Source organism: Pleurodeles waltl, chromosome 3_1, assembly GCF_031143425.1.
Source record: "Pleurodeles waltl isolate 20211129_DDA chromosome 3_1, aPleWal1.hap1.20221129, whole genome shotgun sequence".
NCBI lineage: Eukaryota > Metazoa > Chordata > Amphibia > Caudata > Salamandridae > Pleurodeles > Pleurodeles waltl.
This window is the reverse complement of record NC_090440.1, coordinates 1,691,713,852-1,691,736,200: the sequence shown is the minus strand read 5'-3', so window position 1 is coordinate 1,691,736,200 and position 22,349 is coordinate 1,691,713,852. Positions and strand designations below refer to the sequence as shown.

Below are 22,349 nucleotides of genomic sequence, written 5' to 3'. Positions count from 1 at the left end.
TATTTATCCACTAGAAATATTGTTACCGAAGGTAAGTAAAATGTTATTCTTGTAAACTGAAAGACAGTAAGTAGGTAGCCTGAACTCCCTGGTGAGACTTGAAGTTAGACATTGTGCGTTCCCATGACAGGAGTTTAGTTCCCCATGAAGTACCGGCTAATATATCACCCAGTTTGAACGTGAGAACCCAAAAAGCTGTTAAGCACTGCCACTGTTAGAACCAACATGATTTTAACCAGAACTAATGTAAAACCCCATGTTATATCAGCTAGCCTCCGAATGGATGCCTCATGAGATATCAAAGGAATAAGAAGATAGACCTAAAGAGATGCCGGGAGTAGGGCTTAGTAAATAACATAAGAAAACAAGATCCTAAGTCAACTACAGATTAATCTATGTTTACATAAACGTCCAGAAATATACTCCTTTATGTCTGACAATACTGCATTCTGTATATAGTCACTCTCCTTCATTAGTTAAAATGTTCATATAAAACATAGTTGTCTATATCACTTATTCCCAAAACACAAGGTATACAACAGGCTGAAACACATACATTGAGACAGGCAAAAATCAAAGGACACAATGCTAAGAAATGTAGCTGATTTTATTGCTTTTAGTTAAATATTGTGAGTCAGTCAGTTTTAAAGAGAATTCAAAAATACCAGTTAAGTAAAAAAGCATTTCAATCTCCGTGATAGGGCACTCTTTCCAGGTCATCATTAGTACATAGGATCCTTGTATACTGTTCCTTCATATTAAAAACAAACAAACATATAACTATTATTCACATCATAATTTTTAACACTTTTAAATGCACACCTGTGTGTAGTAGAATGAGAGTCCTAAATCAACATACAAGCATACTGGGCTTATGAACAACCCTGGTATTTGGCAGTCTCTTTATTCCGCTGTGGGACACTTTAAGTTATTATTTTCACAGATTATCTCTGTTCATTCATCATTGGCAAGATATTGATTGATGGCATGCTACGAACAGTGTGGAATAAAACATTGGGTGGTTTACTTATAAGAAAATTGATCATGGTACTCGATACATATAGCAAAACCTTTTAACCAACTCACTGTGTGTTGCTGGAGGTCCTGTGGGTTGCAAACCTAAACAACTTAGACCAACCTCTATCTCCATGTGTCACTGTAGAAGCATTTAAAAGAACAATGCAAGGCCAGTTGTTTCAAGCTATTATTAATTGTAAATCATTAGCGCTTCTGGGGTGATTTTGTAATAAGAATGGCCTCTGTGCTGTATTCAAAGATGTTTTCTCCTCAAATGACATAAAGCAAGGTTAAATAAGCATACCGGAAACATGTTTGAACTATACTACACGGAGGGGCTCTTTTTGAACATCTAAAAGCCAACACCATCGTACAAGGACTGTGGCTGAAAAATATTACAACCAATTTTTCTTGAGGATGAAGAATACAAAAGTGATTTCAGTAGCATTGGTACAAAATGCTTACACAATTGAATGTTCCTGTCTATTATGACTGCTGAAAGACTTAGGGTCTGATTTAGATCTTGGTGTTCTCACTGCCAAGCCGCGGATCTGAGAAGACCATCAAGTCGGCGGTGTTCCGCCCTCTGTATTTACATATTACAGCTCTGCAAGCAGTTTGACTGGCGACGGATTTCTGACAGGGGGAGATGGCGGCGGGAATCAATGAACTTTGTCAATGACACGGCTGTGGAAGAGAAGTAAGTGACACACTCTCACTGCCCCTTAGCTATAGGTGTACACCCGCACTACACACTACACAACACATTCACACAACAATCTATTGCCATTCCGACCCAACACAACCAATACATGCCAAAAACACAGATTAACATCCATCCATGCCACAACATACACACACCATTAACACTGCACCCACATACCACACAACCACAACAACCAACACAACTACATTCTCATCTACACAAACACACTCACGCACATGCACAACTATGCAAATCTCGATAACGTCCGCCACGCAACAGCCACACTCACCTGAATGTTACACACGGCAACACAACATAGACAACAACATCGGTCTCACATGCAAGTGACACACAAAGAGACACAACCATACCACCCACTCCCACTCCCTCCACCTCAACCAGCCAATCCACATACCCAAGTACTGACTCACACACACAATTCGCAGCACAACATGATAGGTGCAGGTCCCCTAGCAATGTGCACACATGGACACAGTTGACAAGTGTGAATGTACCGTAATTGTGGTGCCCGCATCACTTGCCAATGAATACTGGAACAATTATGATAGTTATGTATGTGTGCGGTAAGTGTTGTGTACCAGTGTGTCCCCATCTGTGTCTGACCCACTTGTGTCCCCGACATATGCATGTCACAGTGATTTAAAAAAATGACTGTGACATGTATAAGTCTATAGTAGCCCGACCTCCCATGCACTGGCCACCCAAGTACCCTGGCAAGTTCCCCAATTTTGGAGTCCGGCGACTGGGGGGGGGAGGCTTCGTGTTTTCTCCCTGGGTCAGTGACAGCAGCGATGGTAGGTGTTGGCCAGTCGTGTCCAGTGGAAGATGGGGATGAAATGTGGAAAAAAGGTGAGTTTTTAACTCCTTCCCCCCATTCCACCAACTCAAACATGGAGGTCAGACTGCCACTTTTTTATTGGCGGTAAGGCACATCCAAATCTGCACCGTGGGAAGTGTGTCTGGGGTTTCGTGGTCAGCCACTTTTCCCTATTGCGCCATCAATGCGAGCAGCAGTTCTTGGAGAAGGCGGCAGCCTGAATGCGGGCTTTCATTTATGGAACTGGCAACATCTAAACACAGCGGCGGACCGTTGCAACGGCGTACAGGTTTTCAGTTGAAAAGTCAACAGCAGGACCATTACCTCCAACATCTAAGTCAGGCCCATAGTAAGAAAGAACTTGAGGTGATAAAAAGTTTAGAATAAGAAATCAACACCAGTCAAGCCATCTTGGAAGTTCTTTTGTCACAAATTGAGAAACAAATCTCAGAATTTACATCACAACCAGAATTCAAAAAAAGGAGAAACTAAGAAAAGACATGACAAATTTTGATTTGGAAAGGGTATATCCATACAAGGCAAGTGAGTTCTATAAAAGACCGATCAGCAACAGCTCTCTGAATCAATTCCAGGGTAAGAGCCCAAGGAGATCCCTCACCTTCTCAGAGAGCTCATCAACAGATTCAAGTATTGCATCAGGTACCTCTTCAAACAGCTCTGAATTAGGCTCAAGGTTTGGACCCCCGGTATTTTTTGGGAAAGGGCATTAGGAGATGTTGAATAAAGAAAAAAACAGAATTACTTCCTGGGAAGATACAAACATTGCGACACACATAACAAAGGGTGACAGTTTAAGAATCCCCAATACACAACGTGTCCACACATTGGTTTATGTGCTTTCCAGAGGTCTTTCAATTGTTCCACCTAGACCGGTTGACGTGTCCAAATATGCACTGAACTTATAGAAGTCTTTCATAAAGTCAGGTTAAAGATGTACTTTGGCCAGGCTGACAGTATGGTTGAACCAATTAATATTAACTTTAAACTACTGAGAATTGTTTGGCTTCCCATACCATCAATGGCAGTAGAGGTCACAGTCTGAAAAAACAGCGATGAAACATTTAGACCAGCTAGAAAAATGGAAACAGTACAATTAATTCAATCCGCCAGAGAAGATGAAGAGGCCAGTAGAAGGCTTACCAACGGACACCAAATCATTTTTAAATCCACTGATAATGGGGGGGAGGGTGAAGTAGTGGTCCAAAATTCTGATACTTACAAACAAGCAGTTCAGTAGCAGTTAAGCAACATACAACATTGCTGCATGATTCCGTCCGATACCATCAAAGAAACAGCATGGACTGTTCTTGAAATTGTGCAGAAATGGCTAGGGAATGTGTAGTATGCTGGTTCGCGGCATCGGCGCGCGGTATTTTCTTTTACCAGCGCGCCGCTCTCGCGAACCGGTTTGGCACGAGACGGGTTCGGTGAGAGCTCCGTGCCGAACGTTTTTCTGTTGGAATGAAAAGGGGAGTGTTAGAAGAAGCTGGACAGAGGAGCTTCTTCATTACATGTCGCTAGGGTGGTTTCTTGTATCAATAAATCTAAATAAATATCTACCCACGTTTTTACGGCATCTTCTCTACAGAATGATTAACCCAGAAATAATATGACTTCTTGGAAAACAACCTTCTCAGGATTCCAGTTTTGTACACCATTCCAAAAATCCACAAAGGTCCGCTTAACACCCCTGGTCACCCAATAGTCACAAGGACAGATTCAGTGTTGGAACCAATAGCTAAATATATGTATTTCTTTTTTAAACCATTTATCACTTCAGTGAAATCATATCTAAATGACAGCCTGGATGTTATTAGTAATATTGATGGATGCCAGTACGATAGCTCAAGCAAGGTTCTGGTAGCACTTGAGATTAGAAGCCTTTATACTGATATCCACAAGATGCTGCTGTTGAAACCATTGAGTTATATATAAACCAGTAGGAACATTCTCATAATATATCCACACATGTTATTGTCAGATTAGCTTCACAAAGAACTACTTTATTATTGAATTCTATTACCAGACGAAGGGGGTGGCAGAGATGACTATTCATCAGGCTACTGCTCGAGGAAAGATGGCTAGATCATAACAACTCCTATGTTGGCTCCATCACTTTTTGGAAGAGATATATTGATGATGTTTTAACGATTTTACCTCCACATTTCAAGCGGTTGAATAATTAATGCCCAGACATCAAATTTGCCATGGCATTTGACCAGAAGTAGATAATGTTCTTGGAGCTAATAATTAAACATGAGGATGGTATATTGTATACATTATACTAAAAAAAGAGTGACAAAAATACATTCCTCAACTATGCAAGCATCCACCAATGCAATTCTTGAGAGAATTTAGCAGAAACTACTAAACCATGAGCTCCATCCACTCAGGAGCCCCCTCGGCGATGTGCGCATATTACATCTTCACCAAAGGTCTCAACCCTATCTGCAGAGCCCTCACTCTGATACTCAACCTATCTCTCTCCTCTAACATGATCTGGATGCTGGAAACACACCACTATCCTAACACTTCTCAGAAAGACATTTGGCTGATGCCTTGACCATGGCAAGCTACAGACACATCTAACTCATCGCTTACCCAGCCAAAGTGCTGGAAAAACTCAACAACCGCTAGCCAAATACCTGAACTCAAAACACCCCCTAGAGTCATCGGAATTTGGCTTCGGACACAATCACAGCACGAGGCAGTCCTCCTCTCAGCCACCGTCATTCGCCTCATTATGATCAAAAGTGACACAACAACCCTCATGTTACTAGACCTCTTGGCAGCATTCACTGCCATTCCCACACCATTTCTCTTCTAATGTCTCTACAGGGCTAGAATGTGTTGCCCAGCTCTATTTTGGATCAGCTCCTTCCTCTACGATGCACCTAATCAGTCAGCCTAGACCCTTACCTGTCAGAGGTAACCAATATGACTTGCAGCATCTCCCAAGCCTTCTCCTTCAGCCCCACCCTGTTTAATGTCTACATGGCTCCCTCACAAGCACCATCCTTTCCCATAGATTAAGCATCATCGCCTATGCTGATGACACACCGCTCATCCTCTCCCTATCAGAAAACGCTCTCACCACCAAATTAAACTTCCACAGTTGCATGTGCTTGGTAGCAGACTGTATAAGTAGAAACTGACTTAAACTCAACAGCGAAAAAACCAAAGTTGTTCTATTTGACAAACACTTTCACCTACTTTCCTTAGCCCGGAGGCGAGGGTTTGTGGAATTCTGCTCATTTCAATTCCTAACAAGCATTTAAAGATGTTGCACAGAAGGTATTCTGTGACTTACCCAACCAAGGAGTGTTCTACATGACATCTGTCAATCCTAGTAAATACCATGCAGTGATACCACTGCAACATCAAAGAGAAAATGTGATAAATTGTGGACATCTGTAATCATTGTGGTGTGCCCTGTGCTACGTAATAAGATAACCTGAAATTTTGAAGCTATCTAGTTAAGGATAATGATTGAATCAATTATTACTGCATAAAACTGTACTCCTTGTTGCGCACCACGTGGAATCTTAACACAGAGACAACATGTCCTATAAGTGTGATATGCTGAACATTTAGCATTAAGATGTACTCAGAACGAGACAGCACCTCAAATAATCATAAAATGCCCACACATAACTCCTGCCCAAAAAGTTATTTAAAAGACACGTAGAAGGTATTCAGTGACACACCTAATGAAGGACACCTTTAAGGCACCAACATCTAGCAAAACCAAGTAAACACTGTGACTATTGCAATAACAAAGTGGCTACATGCGACTCAGAGGCAATATACATTTTAGATAAGAATGATAACTAAGAGAAAACCTGACAGAGTTCAGACCACTGGTTATATCATTATATCTGGTTGAAGTCCATGCCAACTGATGAAGCAGTAGTTCGAGGCAAATTTTTGTTAGTATCAGGTACATGCACACTATTAGGTGCATACACAACATCATCCAAAGAGTCATAGTTAGGTACCGTAGGGTCAGCCATACCTTGTCCCTTAAAAAAGGAAATACAACTAGTATGCCACACCTTGCCATCACTCAATAATGCTTCATTACATAATATCACTCAAAGGACCTTAAATGTATTCTCACCTTTCTTTACTAACCTTCCTTCTTGACCTTAACAAGGACCCCCACACAGAGTTCTACTTTTTTCATACCATGAGACTCATTATGAGTGTTCTTATAACCGCCTGTGTTGTCCATTTTATTTTTACCTTCTCTGGTGACCAATCAGCTTGACTTGCCTTAACCATCCATTCCATATTGTCCTTGGCCTTGGTGACCTCATTAAACTAAAGGACTATGGGTCTGGTTTAAAGTTTGGCAGAGGGTGTTACTCCATCACAAATGTGACGGATATACCGTCCTCCATATACGATCCCATAATAGTCTATAAAGATCGTAATATGGCAGATAGGATATCTGCCACGTTTGTGAAGGAGTAACCTATCTGCCAAACTCTAAATCAGGCCCAATGCCCGGTGAAACCACAAGATGTTCCACCTCAAAATGTGATTCTGTATGCCCACAATGTCTTCTTAATTTCCTTCTCCCATTTCAAAATATTGCTGCTAGACAGTTTTTTAATACCTTTAATCACTCAGTTAAAGGGTTCCACATTACAGTTCCCCTGGGGATAAGAAATTGAAGTTGTTCTGTGACTTTCACCAATTTTAACAACAAATTCCTTGAATACTTCTGATGGAAATTGACCTCCATTATCACTGATTATGGTCAATTTCTCTGCCTCTGCATGCCCGCCAATAGGACCTGATTTAGATTTCAGCGGACAGGTTACACTGTCACAATGGTGAAGGATATACCGACCACCGAAATATAAATCCCATAAGAAATAATTGGATTTTTATTTCAGCAGACAGGATATCCATCACCATTGTCACAGAGTAACCCAAATGCTGAATTCTAAATCAGGCCCTTAGTCTTTACAATTCATAAATGGCATTCATGACACTAGGTTAGGACTTTGTTGTATAAGGTACAAGGTGGCACCAGGTGTCCACTCTTTAAGAAATAATTATTTTCAAACAACATTTCATTCCTTACTTCCCAAAATTCTACCAATACATTATTCTTTTCTCTGGACACCCTTTACCAACCCAGTACATCACCTTTATTCAATTCTCATCTCGTTCCAGGTCAGCTTTCTATTCTTCCATGGACACAACTTGTAAATCATTACCAGTCAAAAATGCCTCTAAGCACTTGTCCCATTCACTGTTTAAATCATCCTAAATAGTCAGGGTATGCTACTAAGGAAGTCACCAACCTTACTATGGGCTTGTGGCACATATTGTATTTCATAACTGTTGTCAACCAGATACATAGTAAGCATTATTGAGACCTAGTGTGGTAAGTACTTTGGTTAGAGGTTTATGATCACACCACAGTAAAAAATTTCACCCCATACAAATTGACAGAGATGTTTCAAGCACCATACTCACCTCAGGTTTCTCTCTCAATAACAGAGTATTTTTCATATTTTAGTGTCAAGGAAGACATGAGAAGCAAATTTTATGACCCACCCTTCACTATTTCTGTTATATTTAGATAACACAGTTCCTAAAACCTCTCCGTTGGCATCAGTTCTGAGAATGCTCTTACATTTTGAACCTTGCAAAAATGATGTCTTGCAAATGTCTTTTTAGATATTCTCAAATGCAGGTTGATAGTCCTGAGACCACGCAAACTAGCAACCATTCTTTAGTAACTGCCTGAGTGGTACATTTTTTGTGAAAAATCTTTCATAAATTTAGAATAAAATTCTGCTGTGCAAGGACACAGCTCATCCTTATATTGTGGTGAGGGAGTGAGTTTAATGGCTTCAACCAGTTCTTCCTTAGGTGAGATACCCATGTAGCTATTCTCATGCCCAAGATACATAACTCTCCAAGCAGATTTACATTTTGAAGCCTATGCGGTTAAGCTACACTCAGTTTGCTGTCATGCTTCTCCCTACTTCTCTCCATGACCAATATATCATTTCAATTTATACATTAGATGTTGGAAAATAGCTGCAGTGGAAGCCAATCCAAAAGGAATCCTCTTGAGATAAGTAGCAACCAACAGGCATGATGAATGTAGTGAGGTGTTTACTTGTTTGGTGCAGCGGTACCTGATGATATGCAGCAGTAAGGTTGATAGTTGAAAACCAATTCAGGTTTTGGGTTAATGCTAACAGTACACTGCTACGAGGTAAAGGGAAATGATGTACAAGGATGTTTTTATTTAAATCCCTGAAGTCGAAACACAAACTGACCATTAGCCTTGCAGGCCACAACAAGGGGACCCACTCAACCAGATGATTCCATTTGTTCAATTATCCCAGCACTTTCCAGTTTATTCAGTTCTGTAATCACAACTTTAATACTAAGTGGAATGTTCCTCATCTTGTGAATCCATGGTTGTACGTTATCCTTAAGAATTAAGTAATGCACAAAACCACTTAGTAGTTCAATTTCACCTGAAAACACTGCAGGAAATTCCTTGGTAACACTCTCTTTAACTTCTGATTCGTCATCAACAATCAAAACAAGGTGGTGCTCTTCAGGTGAAGTAAAATATCCAACTCTCTTTGTTCGAACAACCCAAGGACAGATGGACCCTTATCTGCAACATAAAGTTTACATTCTGCTGTTCCATTTTTAAATTCAAATTTCAGTTTGCAAAACCCTAGTAACTTAACAGATTCACCTGTAAAACTGTGTGGTTTGATATCTGGTTGTTGCAATTCAGTACACAACACCATGATGAAAGGTCCATCCCACACCCGTTTATTGATTATGTTATACGGTGACTAGAGTCAACAACTAACCCTGCGCTTACACCTCCTGCAACACTGTCACATACAGGTTTTTCCCTTGGTTGACCACTCATGTCTAACACCTCTTCATGGATACCCAAAACTTACATATCCCCCTTCTCAGATTCCAAGGCCCATGTTTATACTTTTTTAGCTCCACATTTGCATCCTTTTTTGATGCAAAAGTGGCGTAAACTTACAAAATATAATTATATTTTGTAAGTTTGCGCTGCTTTTGCATCAAAAAATGACGTAAACGCAGCTCTAAAAAAGTATAAATACGGGCCCACGTGATCCCAAGTGATCACCTTGGGTGAATTCATCCACTACACATTTCACTAACTGTGTTATTGCAACAAACCCTAGCAAAATGACCTATAACACTTCATTTCGAACACTTTTCATACAGTGCAGGGAAATTTCTATTGTGAGCTAAATGGTTTGAACTTCCAAAATGATAACACCTGCCTTTCAGATTATCCATGTTATACCTTTTACTGTATTTCACTGTATCATCTTTCTTTTTGTTATCTTATCAACTGTCCTTAGAGAATTCTTGTTTCTATGTGATTACCTTCCTCTTGCTTCCTCTTTTTTTTAATATTCCTAACCTCTTTTGCACACCTGGATGTAGGTTGCTTTACTGACTACGGATATCATCTCCTTTAAGGTGACTCACCAATATCCCACAGTTTGCCTTGTATAATCGTATTGTCGCAATTCATTATGATTTGATCTGCAATGAATTCATCATGTAGGTTACCAGATGAGATCTTCTATGGCATGTAACAAAATCCCTTTTATCACCCAATATAGGTTTCTTTTCTATGCAAATATAAACATTTTGCCATCCTGGACCTATGCAATGCAATAATATTTTCTTTTTTCCTTTCCAATGAGGACCCCTCACTTTCAAAAGTGGACAGATAATTGATAAAATATTTTTCCACTCTTCCATTTCATATATGGCTCCCCTTCAATTACCATAAATGGCATAGGGGAAGGTAGATTCAGTGTAGACATGTTGGTGTTCTTTATAAAGCTACCCTCAATATCTTAAAATAGGTGAACAAAGGGAAACAATAAAATGTTCCAGTGACATACATATGTTTATATATATGATGCCAAATGACAATGGTTCTTCTCCAGGTCATCTTCAGACAGCACCGTTTTTGGGGAAATACTCACCTTCAAGGATTTATAGTTGACACACTTGTCCCCAAGCGATGCTCACACTTGTGGGTAAAAGTAAAACAATGAAGGAAGCGGTGACTGCCACACATATTGTACTACATGCAACCACAACAGTTAGGCTACTCATGGTGCGGCACAGCTCATCATACAACACAAAGCAAAATGGTTGCAGAAGATGGCGCAGCATGCCGTGCATGTCTAGCAGCCAATCCATTTGTACGTTACTTGAAGTGAAGCACACATCAGAATAGTATTCAAGTATATATTTTTCAATCAAGCTTCCTGGCAGGGCACAGCACTACCACCAACTGGGTAGTCCAACTGCTCTTTGTCCTGACATTCTAAAGAGGGGAACGCCACAGCATAATATACAGTATATGAGAGCACACAGTTCTAACAAACAACCCATTAACACAACCCTATTCACCATAAAAATAGTTATTAAACAGTTTAGGTACAGTAGTTTCTCATCATTTCTATTTTGCAAATGTGTCTTTCTATGAAAGCACAAACAATCAGGAAAGCCAATTATTTTGGCTGCCCCATAATAAAACTACGGGAAATGTCATCAGTCCCCAAAACAGGTAAGCCGGTTGACCTGAATTTGATAATAGAGGTAACAGTGGTTTTATAGATAACTGTGAGGTGAGACAAGAGGTAGCATAAAACATCACGTAGGTGTTAGCTATCTTAGAAATACTATTTAGTCTCAGCAAAGAACCATGCAAAGAATCAGCGTTTGTATAACCATAAGGTCCCAGTGGTACACTGACAGGGTTGTTCTGTTCAGTTTAAGAGCACTTCTCATGTAATTGAACCCCTAGCATGGTAATAATATCCTTCCTGCAGCACAAATAGGGTTAGAGTCAGAAAAAACGATTCCATGGTTCGGGGGAGTGACAGCCAAATTCATCTGGAAATGATGGTATTATTGTATGGATATCAGATAGAGAATAATGCTTTTTTTTTAATTTTGAATAACACAGAGAAAATATGGCCGTCATGATGAACTCTCCTTACTTGTGGAATGTTCATCATATGTGATGATAAAGTGGGAAGGGTCTGACCAGGAAGGTGCTTAGTATCTTATGAATTGGTGGTATATTAGGGTGGGGCTTCTGTAAAAGATTGCACAGTGGCAGAAAGAAGTGAGCTGTAGTGTCTTGTACACTTTGGATGCCATTTTGCATGCAACTAGTGCTGCTTAAGTGTAGTGATAGGGCCCTTCATGTGCATAATGGATCTCCTCCTGTGGTGGTCCAGTCGTAGGGCCTCCTTTTGACCATAATATGATTCCTGCTTTACAGTGCTAGGGCTTCTCATTTGCAGTGATAGATTCTCCTTTTGCAGTACCAGGGAACCTCTTTGCAGGAGAGGTGCCATTTTAGGACATGTCCTGTTTATTACCAGGGCCTATAATGTGGCATTATAGGCTATTTGCTGGGTAGTGTTAGGGTCTCAGTGGTCCACTAACATGCCTTGGAATAAGCAGTGCTCTAACGCCTCTTTCTGACATTTATCTTGTATTTTTTAGGATACCCACTATGCAGCTCCTGTGGTAGTGAGGGCAGAAAAACCACGGCCATCATCTGTTCACCACCACCACCACTACACTCCCCCTGGGGCTCCACCAGGTCCTGCTGCAATGCCTCCCTTTGGTGGCTACCCCATGTGGCCTACAATGATGCAGTCAAACCCTATGGGACAGAATGGAGGATTCCCTCCCTCCATACATCACATGACAGGACCCACAGCCACAGTTCCAGCGATGCACACGTGAGTACCCTGCAGGAAATAAAAAGCTACAGAGCGGGCTTTCACATTGAACACATCGCCTATGATGCATATTGGAATATACAGCTGATGAGCTACATACAGCTACCCTGTCCGGCACTGCAAGTAGGAGTAGAGTAAGAGAGGGATGTATGTTACAACACCCCTAACCTCTACATCACCTCACACTAATGCTCCTCCACTGCATCAACTGACAATCTTTAAAAGAAAACCTCTCTGCTAGTCACTGCTAGAAAAAGGTGTTGGGTGACAGGAAGCTGTGCTGTGTGTCTTTTGTTTTGATGTCTCAGATGGATTTGTAGAAGCCTTCAATTCACTCTCTATGTCCATCCTAGGAACTATTTACATGCTTTATCAATGTGGATTCAGCTCTTAGCTGGCTTCTCATAAAACCAGCTGTGTATGTGTGAGGTTTCATACAAGATTTGAGACAAACAAGTCACTGCTCAGCAGTATCTGCCAATTGAAGTGCTTCTCTGGCAAAGGAATATGGTGGGCAGAGTAAGCTCGGTTGTGTTTCTTTGGCTACCATCCATTACAAACTGTGTTGTTGGTAACACACCTCAGGTTAACTATCCCCGCTTAAATGCTGTGTCTTGAGACTGTATTTTTAGAATGGTAATATTACGGATGCGTCAGCTGAATTTATTCCAGCAGTGCACGCTGTAGCCTGCTACGCCAATCTCTGTTTCCTCCCTTCAAATGCCACCCTACATCTCAACTGAAACAATGCAATCTCTCTTTATCACCATGTGAGAGTTGAGATTAGCTGAGGAGTCATGGAATGGTGTTGCAGCATTGAGGGGACATAGAAGGCAGCAACAGGCAAACCATGGTAACTCGGAGGTTCTGTGGAATTTGGAGGTGCTGCTGTGGTGTTCACAAAGAGTACGAGCAGATCACAGCTACAGTAAGCATAAGCGCAACCGTGACATTTTGTAAAGAAGGTAAAGGCCAGAGCTTGGATGGTGCAGCGATGGAGTTGGGGAGAAAATCGGACCCTAGAACCCAATATTTTATAAGAACCAAATAAGACCCACAGCTCAGTATCCAGCATTTGAAAATTGTGAGGGCTGGGGAGAATGAAATGCTTGCATTTTTGTCACCTCCAGGTGAACTACCACATGGTGAAACAGCACTAATTTCCTGATGTTTCCCAATTTGGTATCTCACCTGTAGGTAATGCTGGTGAGAATGACATGAGTGCAGAATGCTTTTATCAGTCCTGATCATATTGTGTTGAAATGTATTTGGGAGAACTGTGGTGCTCCAGATACATCTGGTGGTTTTATTCCCACAGAGAAGCCAGCAGCTTTTAGCACTCCCTCAACACCTACCCACCCATTCCTCCTTCATTTTGTTACCTGACATCTAAAACATTAAAACACCTTAATGGTAGAAAACGTATTAGGAGTTGCATATGAGGCAGGTGTTTTATTTAATTTTGGGAGCCTGCAGCTCTCCCCACACCATCCTGTAAACAACAGTTGATATCTTCTGTCCAACAATACCTGCAGTAGTTCCGCGGATAGTGATTCCACATTTTATGTTTGTGTTGCTTGACTAAGCTTGAGGCTAGAAGTTGAGCTGTGGGCTTGAGCCCATGGTATTAGACCAACAGATGAGATTTTCTGGTGTATTCAATGCTCTCTAACTGTTTAGACGCTTGTTGGGCTTGGGAAGAACAAAAAATCATTGGATGTTCTTCCTTTATTGAGGCAGTGCTTAAGAAGATCATATCCACTCTGATTGAACCCTTGAACAAAATCAAAATTTGGTTGTTATTGGAAGCAGACACGGATTAATGACTCTTTATGAGATCATAGCATTATGTTATCTTGCATGGTTTTTGTCTAGCTGGTTTGTTACTATCAAAGGGTTTAGACATTATTTTGCTTAAAATAAGGGAAGCCTTGAGAAATCACTTGTATCTGCCCCAGTTCGGTGTTTCACTGAGTTTGGGTGTTAGGTATTTAGAAACATTTCAGTCAGCAAGTGTCATCTCTATAAAGTGGAGTTGGGGCAATGTCTGATCTATCAAGGAAAGAATTTTCCTCTGATTTCATGTAACACATCCAGGTTTTTTTTTACTTAGCAGAGCAGCAGTCCATGGTGATATTTAGAACCATTTTCCAAAACACAATGCTTTTTTTTATGGTGCTAACCAATGTGTTGGGCAACTTTTATTTTTTGAAGAAGACCCTAGTATTTATTGATAATTTGAGTTGAAACAAAAACCGTCACCTAAACTGCAAATGCTCAATTGTTTCTACCATTACAGAATTATTGTGCAGGCAGGTTTTATGATTATTAAAGAGCTGATCACTGTTTATTACCACTTCCCCATGCTTTTCACACTTTGAGTGTTTTACCATAATTTATTCACTTTTGAAGCTCTTATCTTTGTAGTGACTTTAGATAAATGAATGGACCATCAAATTATTGGTCCAGTCTTTACTTTACCATTTTATTTAAATGAATTAATGGAGTGCTGTCAACCTTATTTCATACTCCTTGGATAGAGTCTCCCTGTCAATGAAGAGCTCCCTCCATGCTTTGCAGATAACTTGTAATTGAATCTTTAGTTGGCAGACGTTTACAATCTTTGAATGGAGGCTTTGGGACTGTGGATATTTTTGTTTAACAAATTGTATTAGTTTTCAGACATTGAGAAATGAACACTACTGACTCTCCAACATGGCATAATGAAAACACTTACAGCAGTAAGTCTGACCGTCATGTCCCCCTTACAGATGGACTCACAGGGTATGACAGCTGTATTTACTGTAAGTCAATGTTCGAGTAGATGACATCATCTTTGGCTCTTGAAATGTCAGGCAGATGATTAGCAGTAGGTAGAACATAGGGCATGTGCACCATACATGTATCATACCTCCTACTTGCCCACATTCCCACCAGCAGAGATCATCAGCATTGTCATAGTTATATATTTCAACTTTGCTGACGTGATATAATGTCTTATCCTTATCTTGTATAACACACTCTATTTTGTCCACTTTTGCAGAGCACGGGGAAATTTGCAGACCTAAGGCTTTCTGCCACAGCTTCATATAATACTACTCTGGCTTTTACCCTTCAGTCGATAAGATTGCATATATGTTTGATATGAGGCCCTTGGGACCTTCGTACATAGCGCAACGTTTTTTGTCAGGCTGTGAGTGGTCTAAGTGCTGCAATTTTATTTGAAGGGTGTAGGGCCGAATGTCACCGCTGAAAGTAGTAGAGACAGTCAACTTGTTTTAATTTGTATTCTTGCTGGCACTGAGGGAAGGATATAATGTCCGCCCCTTGAAACAGGTCTCATAGCATTCTACATCTCCCATCTGTCCAGGGTTTGAAATCCCCCTTGACTAGCCTCAATTGTCCTCATGTTGGATTTTTCAATCAGATCAGGCACTGTTCAGGTTTTATCTGCTGCCTGTCTCTGCTGAAAAATTCCTGATTGATCAGGCTCGATAAGGTAGGGCAGATGGGACATATGTGTATTGGACAGTACATTTGTGAAAATCTTAATATCCAAATCAAAAAAGTGTTATTGGCCTATAGAATTCACATATTTTCATCCTTCTTTCAGGCTTATGAACGAGAGTGCATTAGCTACTGACATTTGGACGAGACCGTTCGTAATTGCAAGGTGAAACTAAGTAGTATTACCAAGCCTGGAATTAAGTTGGGTGCGAAATATATATAAAACCGGTTGGTGAGCCATTATTGCATTCAGGGTCTTTTCCTCATTGATCAGGATACATTAGCCTTAGAAAGCCCGCATGAGGTTGGCCTTTTTGAGGGAAGCCTTGATATTTGTTACTGATATATGTTCTGCTGAATGGAGAGTTGTGTAGTAATCTCAAAAGGCAACACTTTTCCCAGCATTTCTACTGGAAGGTTGTCCCTTACTGCTCACTAAAGTTGAGATAGAGCCTGCCGCCTTCCATTGCGGGAGTTGCAATGGGGCCCATATCTTGACTTTATTCATAAGGTAAGTATATAGGCCCTCATTACGACCCTGGCGGTCGGCAGTAATTTGGGGAAAGGTACTGCCAATAGGCTGCGGTACCCTTTCCCAAATTAAGATATTGGCTCAAGCCAAACCGCCAGTGTACCACTCCATCCGCCAGGGTGGTAACGGCCGCTGGGCTGGAAACTTCGGTCTCCAGCCAGGCGGCCGTCACAGTCCTACCCTTGGGATCATGACCCCGCCTATCTCCATGGTTTTCGTGGCAAGCGTACTGCCACGAAAACCATGGCGGTAGGCACTTTCAGTGCCAGGGATTTCCTTCCCTGGCACTTATAGGAGTCCCCCCTCCCCCTCCCCAGGTTCCCCCCCACTCTCCCCATCCCTCTCCTGCCCCCGCACATTTACACACCCACACGCGCACACATACACACTCATACACACACGCATACCCACATCCACTCACGTATGCACACATACATACCCACACACCGCCACACACACCAACATACATACATACATTGATGCACACACGCATTCACAACACACAACATACACTCACATTCAGTCATTCACGCACACATTCAACGCGACTCACACCCCCATGCACACTTACAAAAACAGACACACACAACACCCCCACACACGCACATACCACCCTCCACCCCCCTCTCCTGTCGGAGAACCTGACTTACCTGCTTGTAGGGGGTCCTCCGGCAGGAGACGGGACGCAGCATTACTGCCAAAAAGGATTTGTATATAGAAACCTCAGATATGAGATGAAATGTTTAGACAATAAACTAATACATAATATGCGTTTAGTGTGAGATGGTAAACACATGGTCCTGGTGAGCAAAATAGCAGCCCAAAAGCATGATGAACAAAAAATAATAACAGCAAAAGACTCTATACAACGCTAAATACAGAGGGCAAGAGTACTATTAAAGTCCTAAGAAATCAATTATTTTGTGCTGTGCCTGAAGAATAAATTCTCAAAATGTTTTTGTGGAAGGGTATGTTGATAGAGTTCCCATCCTCTGCCATCCTATCATAGTGGACAGTCCGATTACACAGAGAGCCTGTGCCTCGTCAACTTTTATAGGTAGTAAATACGGATATTACAGTAAGAAGTAAAAGATGAGTAGGATCAGGAGTAAAAGTAATACACAGGAGAACCTCAACCTATTCTGCCAATGACGGAAAACAGCTGGAATGAGGGTGGGGTGGAATGCACAATTACAGTTTTCCTAGAACAGTCTGCAATCATGAGCATAACATTCATAAGAGAATGAATCAAAATCAGTGACGGAAGTTCACCCCCAGCAGAGTGAAGGACACACACTTGAGAGTAAAGCCAAGATGGGACACTACAGATGGTCCTACAATGGTCTGTTCCAGGTGCCAGAAAAATTCCACTTTGGAGAGGACTTGCATATGTTTAGTCTGGAACAAGAATCAAGTCTCTGGCAAACTTGTGTGCTTTTGTTTGGTATCTGCTTTAGGGGACAGGCTTCTTACATACCCAAGACAAATCTGAACCTAGGTTTCCAAATACAAAAGTTGGAGAATGGGTTCAATCATTGAGTTTGAACATTTTTTTCCATTCTTTTTGTCCTGGTCGACGCTATCCAAGACCTCTAAATAGTCAGTAAAGCATGCATGTAATTTTCCTATGAGGACTCATTCTAGAATGTTATTGCAAGTTAACCCGCTAGAGAGAAACTGAGTCTGGGTTAGAGGAGAGCAGATTTTGATCTCAATTATGATCTTGCAAATCTTGGAGGATTATCTTTGTGAAACTACATATCTCGTAGGCCATTTACCAATGGTTCAGAGTGAAACATTCCACTGTATGTCCTGACCAGAGAGTGGGTGGAGAAATTTAAGCAAGCTTAATGACAGAGAGAGGGGTATCATTATCTTGCACAAACGCGTGCATGGCTTCCAAGGTGCAAGGGTGTCTGCGTTGTCAGCAGGATTGGTTTTGTGCAGGAAGGTATCCTTTACATTTCCAGTTTTAGATTTACATTTAACTATTTTATGTATTCTGCCAGTCATAATTTTCTTTTCAATTGAACTAATTGGAATAACTGTCCTGAAAATGATTTCTGATATGAAAATCGGAAATGTGGTGTCCTCTGACATTGCGCCAATTTTTCACCCTATCAGTAACAGTTTTAAATGGATGCAGGTGATTGGTTCTCCTGCACATCCAACAGAAGTATCCTGAAGTAGACAATCACTATTCTGAATCTTTCTAGGTGGTACATACAGCCTAGGGAACCATAGCACCTAGCAGCAGGACCTGAAAAGCTTTATTTTATCATCATGACATGCTTGTACCAAAGAACTTGCTTGCTGGCTTCTGTTTTTCTTGGCATCATTTCTACAGGGAAGTCAAACTCGAGGAGAATGGCTGAAGGGAGCACATAAAAAGTGAAGTTCATGAAAGACACCTGGGCAACTGGGAAACCTCCTTAAACCTTAGCGCAGACCAAAAACATGATTAGAGGGAGAGCTGCTGTGGCTAATTCTTTCTGCGATGGATGCAGTGCAGTTTATGGAAGATGATGTTGGCTTGATGAACGATGTAGCATGCAATCCTCTAAAGCTGATAAGTGACTAAGGGCCAGATGTAAGAAAGCATTTTGCATTCGCAAACGGTGCGAATGCCCGTTTGCAAATGCAAAATGACATTTCAGAATGTATGAAATACATTCTGAACGCAATTTTAAGGAATCGCTAAAATAGCGATTCCTTAAAATTGCGACCCTGTTTAGAGAGTCGCAACTCTCTAAATTAGAAATCGCAAATAAGGATTCCTTATTTGCGATTTCTTAGCACATGTATGAAGCAATTCCTAAATGCGATTTTGGCATTTAGGAATCGCTAATTACCACCAGTTGATCTTGGTGGTAACCATGTGCAAAATTTAAAAATGCATATAAAATGTATTTTTAAATTGTATATGTGAAGCACACATGCCCTTTTGGCATGTGTGCACCTTACATGTCCGCCCCCAAAAATTTGGGGTGCAGCAGAGGGGGCCTTAGCCCCCCAGCACCCTGGGGTTTTGCATTTCCAAAATTGCGATTTCTGGTTCAGAAATCGCAATTTTGGAAATGCAAAAAATTTGCAGATATGGGCCAACAGGCCCATAGCTGCGAATGGGGCCGGTATCGCAATTTGCGATTGGGTAGTAGCATTTGCGATTTTTAAGAAATCGGTATTACTGATTCACAAATGTGATACATGGCACTTTGCGTGTCGGAAATAGCGATTTCTTAAAAATCGCTATTTCCGAATCGCAAAGGGCCGTGATGATACATCTGGCCCTAAGTAGTCTGGGCTCTGATATGGTTTGCTAGAGGGGATTTGTTACTTGAGAGATGCGAGTTCAACTTTCCTTATTCTCTTTCTTTTTTCCCAAGTTTTACAACGGATGGACACCACCCCAGCGCTCCCCTGGGTCTGTGATTCTTTGAAACTCGCAACAGGTAATGCACTTCATTCTTTACATAAGCATAGACATGTTTGGTAGAAAAGAGGCTAAGAATTATGAATATGTGGTGCCTCTACCTGTATCTTAAAAAACAGCACCATAGTCTTGTTGCCCCTCAATAATATCCTTTTACATTCTGCTATTCTAGTGCTTGGATCCGCACAATACAAAGCTCTTTGGGGTCACATTGCACTATTACACACACTGTGATTCCTATATTGGGAGACAACCTCTGCTCCTCAAAAAACTGTTCCTTAATAAGTAAGGTCTCTAAGCTCCTTACCATGCCTTTTACTCAGGAAGACGCCTCTGAGCCCATCTCCATGTGCCCTTTCCAAGAGTTCCCAAGCTCCTCTAACATATATTCCCTCCTCCAGAGTAAGGGGCTCCAGTCCCTCGTTATTCTTCCTCCCATAGGAAATATCTACAAGCCCCTTATCCCTATGCTTCTCCTGAGTTGTTATGCCCAAGCACTAACGCATGTCTTTAGAGGGACAATATCTTTGCCACTCACCTGCGCTGTCCAATTAGGAATGGTCTTCGCACAGCTTATTGTGTGCTTCTCTATAGTTTCTACAAGCTCCAGATGAACACTGTTTTTTTAGGAACGATATTTAAGAGACTCAATCATGTTGTCCCATGAAAGAATGGTCTCCAATCCTCTCCCCCCCTCCTTGCCCAGTGTGCAGAATGATCTCAAAGCTCCTTGCCCATGATCTTTATGAGGAAAGGCCTCTAATCTCTGTCCACACCCATGTGCTCTTCTGAAGGCATGTCCTCCAAGCTTTCCACCCATGCTCTTGCAGAGGAATCATCTCCAAGGTCCTCACACTGTGCTCCCCTAAAGGAAGGCCTTCAAGCCACTTTTCTTTATGCAGTCCTGAGAAGGGCTGAGACATTTTATTTTCCATTTTGAAGAAAGCACATGCAAAAGAAAAACAGGGAAAGAAAAACAGACAATGAAAGAAAGAAAGAAAATAACTTAATAAAGAACAGTTTCAAATGGACACAATCTGGTATGCTGTGAAATAGCAAAAGTCAGAAAAGCAAAACACTCCTAAAGGAATGTACAACAGCATTGTCAGGAGATGGGATCTGATAAAGATGGGGAGTGCCCTGTGTTTACATCAGAAGCATCCTGCTATCACATCAGGCTAAAGTAATTATAAAGTTAAAACAAAAACACTGGCACTAAAGGGAAATGGCTTGTGTGGATGTGCTCCTTGTGAAAGGGCAAAATGCAGTCGCTTAAAGTGAAGTCTACCAGTGACATAAGTAAGCTGATCCACTGCTATATACCGCAGTGGGTATAAGCTAAATGTGAATCACCTAACAGACCAATGGATGAAGAGAGGTGGCTGAAAGCTCCTGTTTGTAAGAATATTATACATATTTTAGCTAAATCAAAATGTCTTGGCTAATGCCAGACCTAAAAATAAAACTGTAGCTGAAGTGTTATAGCAGTTTTTCGTTCTCGTGGTTTGCAGTTCTTGTTCTGTCTGTAGTTGTCTGACCTCTTTATAAAGGGCCTGTCCAGTGCTCCTGGTGCTGCTGAGAAAGTTTTTGACCTTTGTCTTAAGCAGCTGTAAAAAGCAGCACTGTTAGCAGCAGCCGCTGCAGAAATGATTTGCCACAGCCTCCAGTGGAAACTACTGTTATTTAAAGCCTAGTGATCCCTACTGTCCATAAAAGTTACATTCTAGTACTTTCATTCTACAATGTACCACAGCCAGAGAATCATAGGAATGTTTTTCTGTTCTCTTTTGTAGGTTTTGAATGTGATACTCAACGTGACCGGGATGGCCGATAGTGCTGTTCAGTGACATCCTCCACAAAAGGCTTCTGTTGACAGGCTATGCAAGATTTTTTTTTTTTTAACTAATTTATTTTAACATTAAAAGTTAAAGGACAGAGCCTTGTGCCAGAGTATGACAGATCTGTCACTGCAGAGCTGCCTATGGGGTTGGAGAAGGACAGTGCCTCCTGATGTCCAGTGTCTCTACAACGCTATGACAGCTGAGAATTTACCACGGATAGAGGTGTGGGGTCCTCTCTACTAGTCTGCTGTATTAATTCCACAGATCCTCAATGCTTTCCACATTGACCAATGATTTCTCTCAGGTGATGTTTTCCGGTGTCTGATATAGTCTTTTCTGAATTCAGTTACTTTTCCGGACTACTCCTGTTCTACACTGTCTGTAAAGAAATAGTTACCATGCCAATAAATATGATAGCTGATTGTAGAACCTAGTTTTCACTGCAATTAACCTTACTTGCCTTCCTTTTCATTTGAGGAACGACAATATCTGTATTCAGACCAAGGAAAGTTCTGATTGCAGCAGGTCTCAGAGTTTGTTGCAAAGACCAACGTAATCTTTCTGGACGTGTCCCCTTTCTGGACGTGACTCTACACAGAGTTCCTTATCTTGCTGGCAATGGTTTCCGAACTT

At 41.2% G+C, this 22,349-nt stretch overlaps 1 protein-coding gene across 1 annotated transcript in view; it reads left to right on the top strand.

Annotated features, from left to right (window-relative positions):
* C3_1H21orf58 (chromosome 3_1 C21orf58 homolog) overlaps positions 1-21,770 on the top strand; it is a 103,893-nt gene extending 82,123 nt beyond the window's left edge. The window contains exons 7-9 of the mRNA XM_069225494.1: positions 12,162-12,403; positions 19,829-19,894; positions 21,669-21,770. Coding sequence (XP_069081595.1) covers positions 12,162-12,403; positions 19,829-19,874 — 288 coding nt within the window. The 3' untranslated portion in view covers positions 19,875-19,894; positions 21,669-21,770. The remainder of the gene's footprint in view (positions 1-12,161; positions 12,404-19,828; positions 19,895-21,668) is intronic.
* Positions 21,771-22,349: the final 579 nt, after the last annotated feature.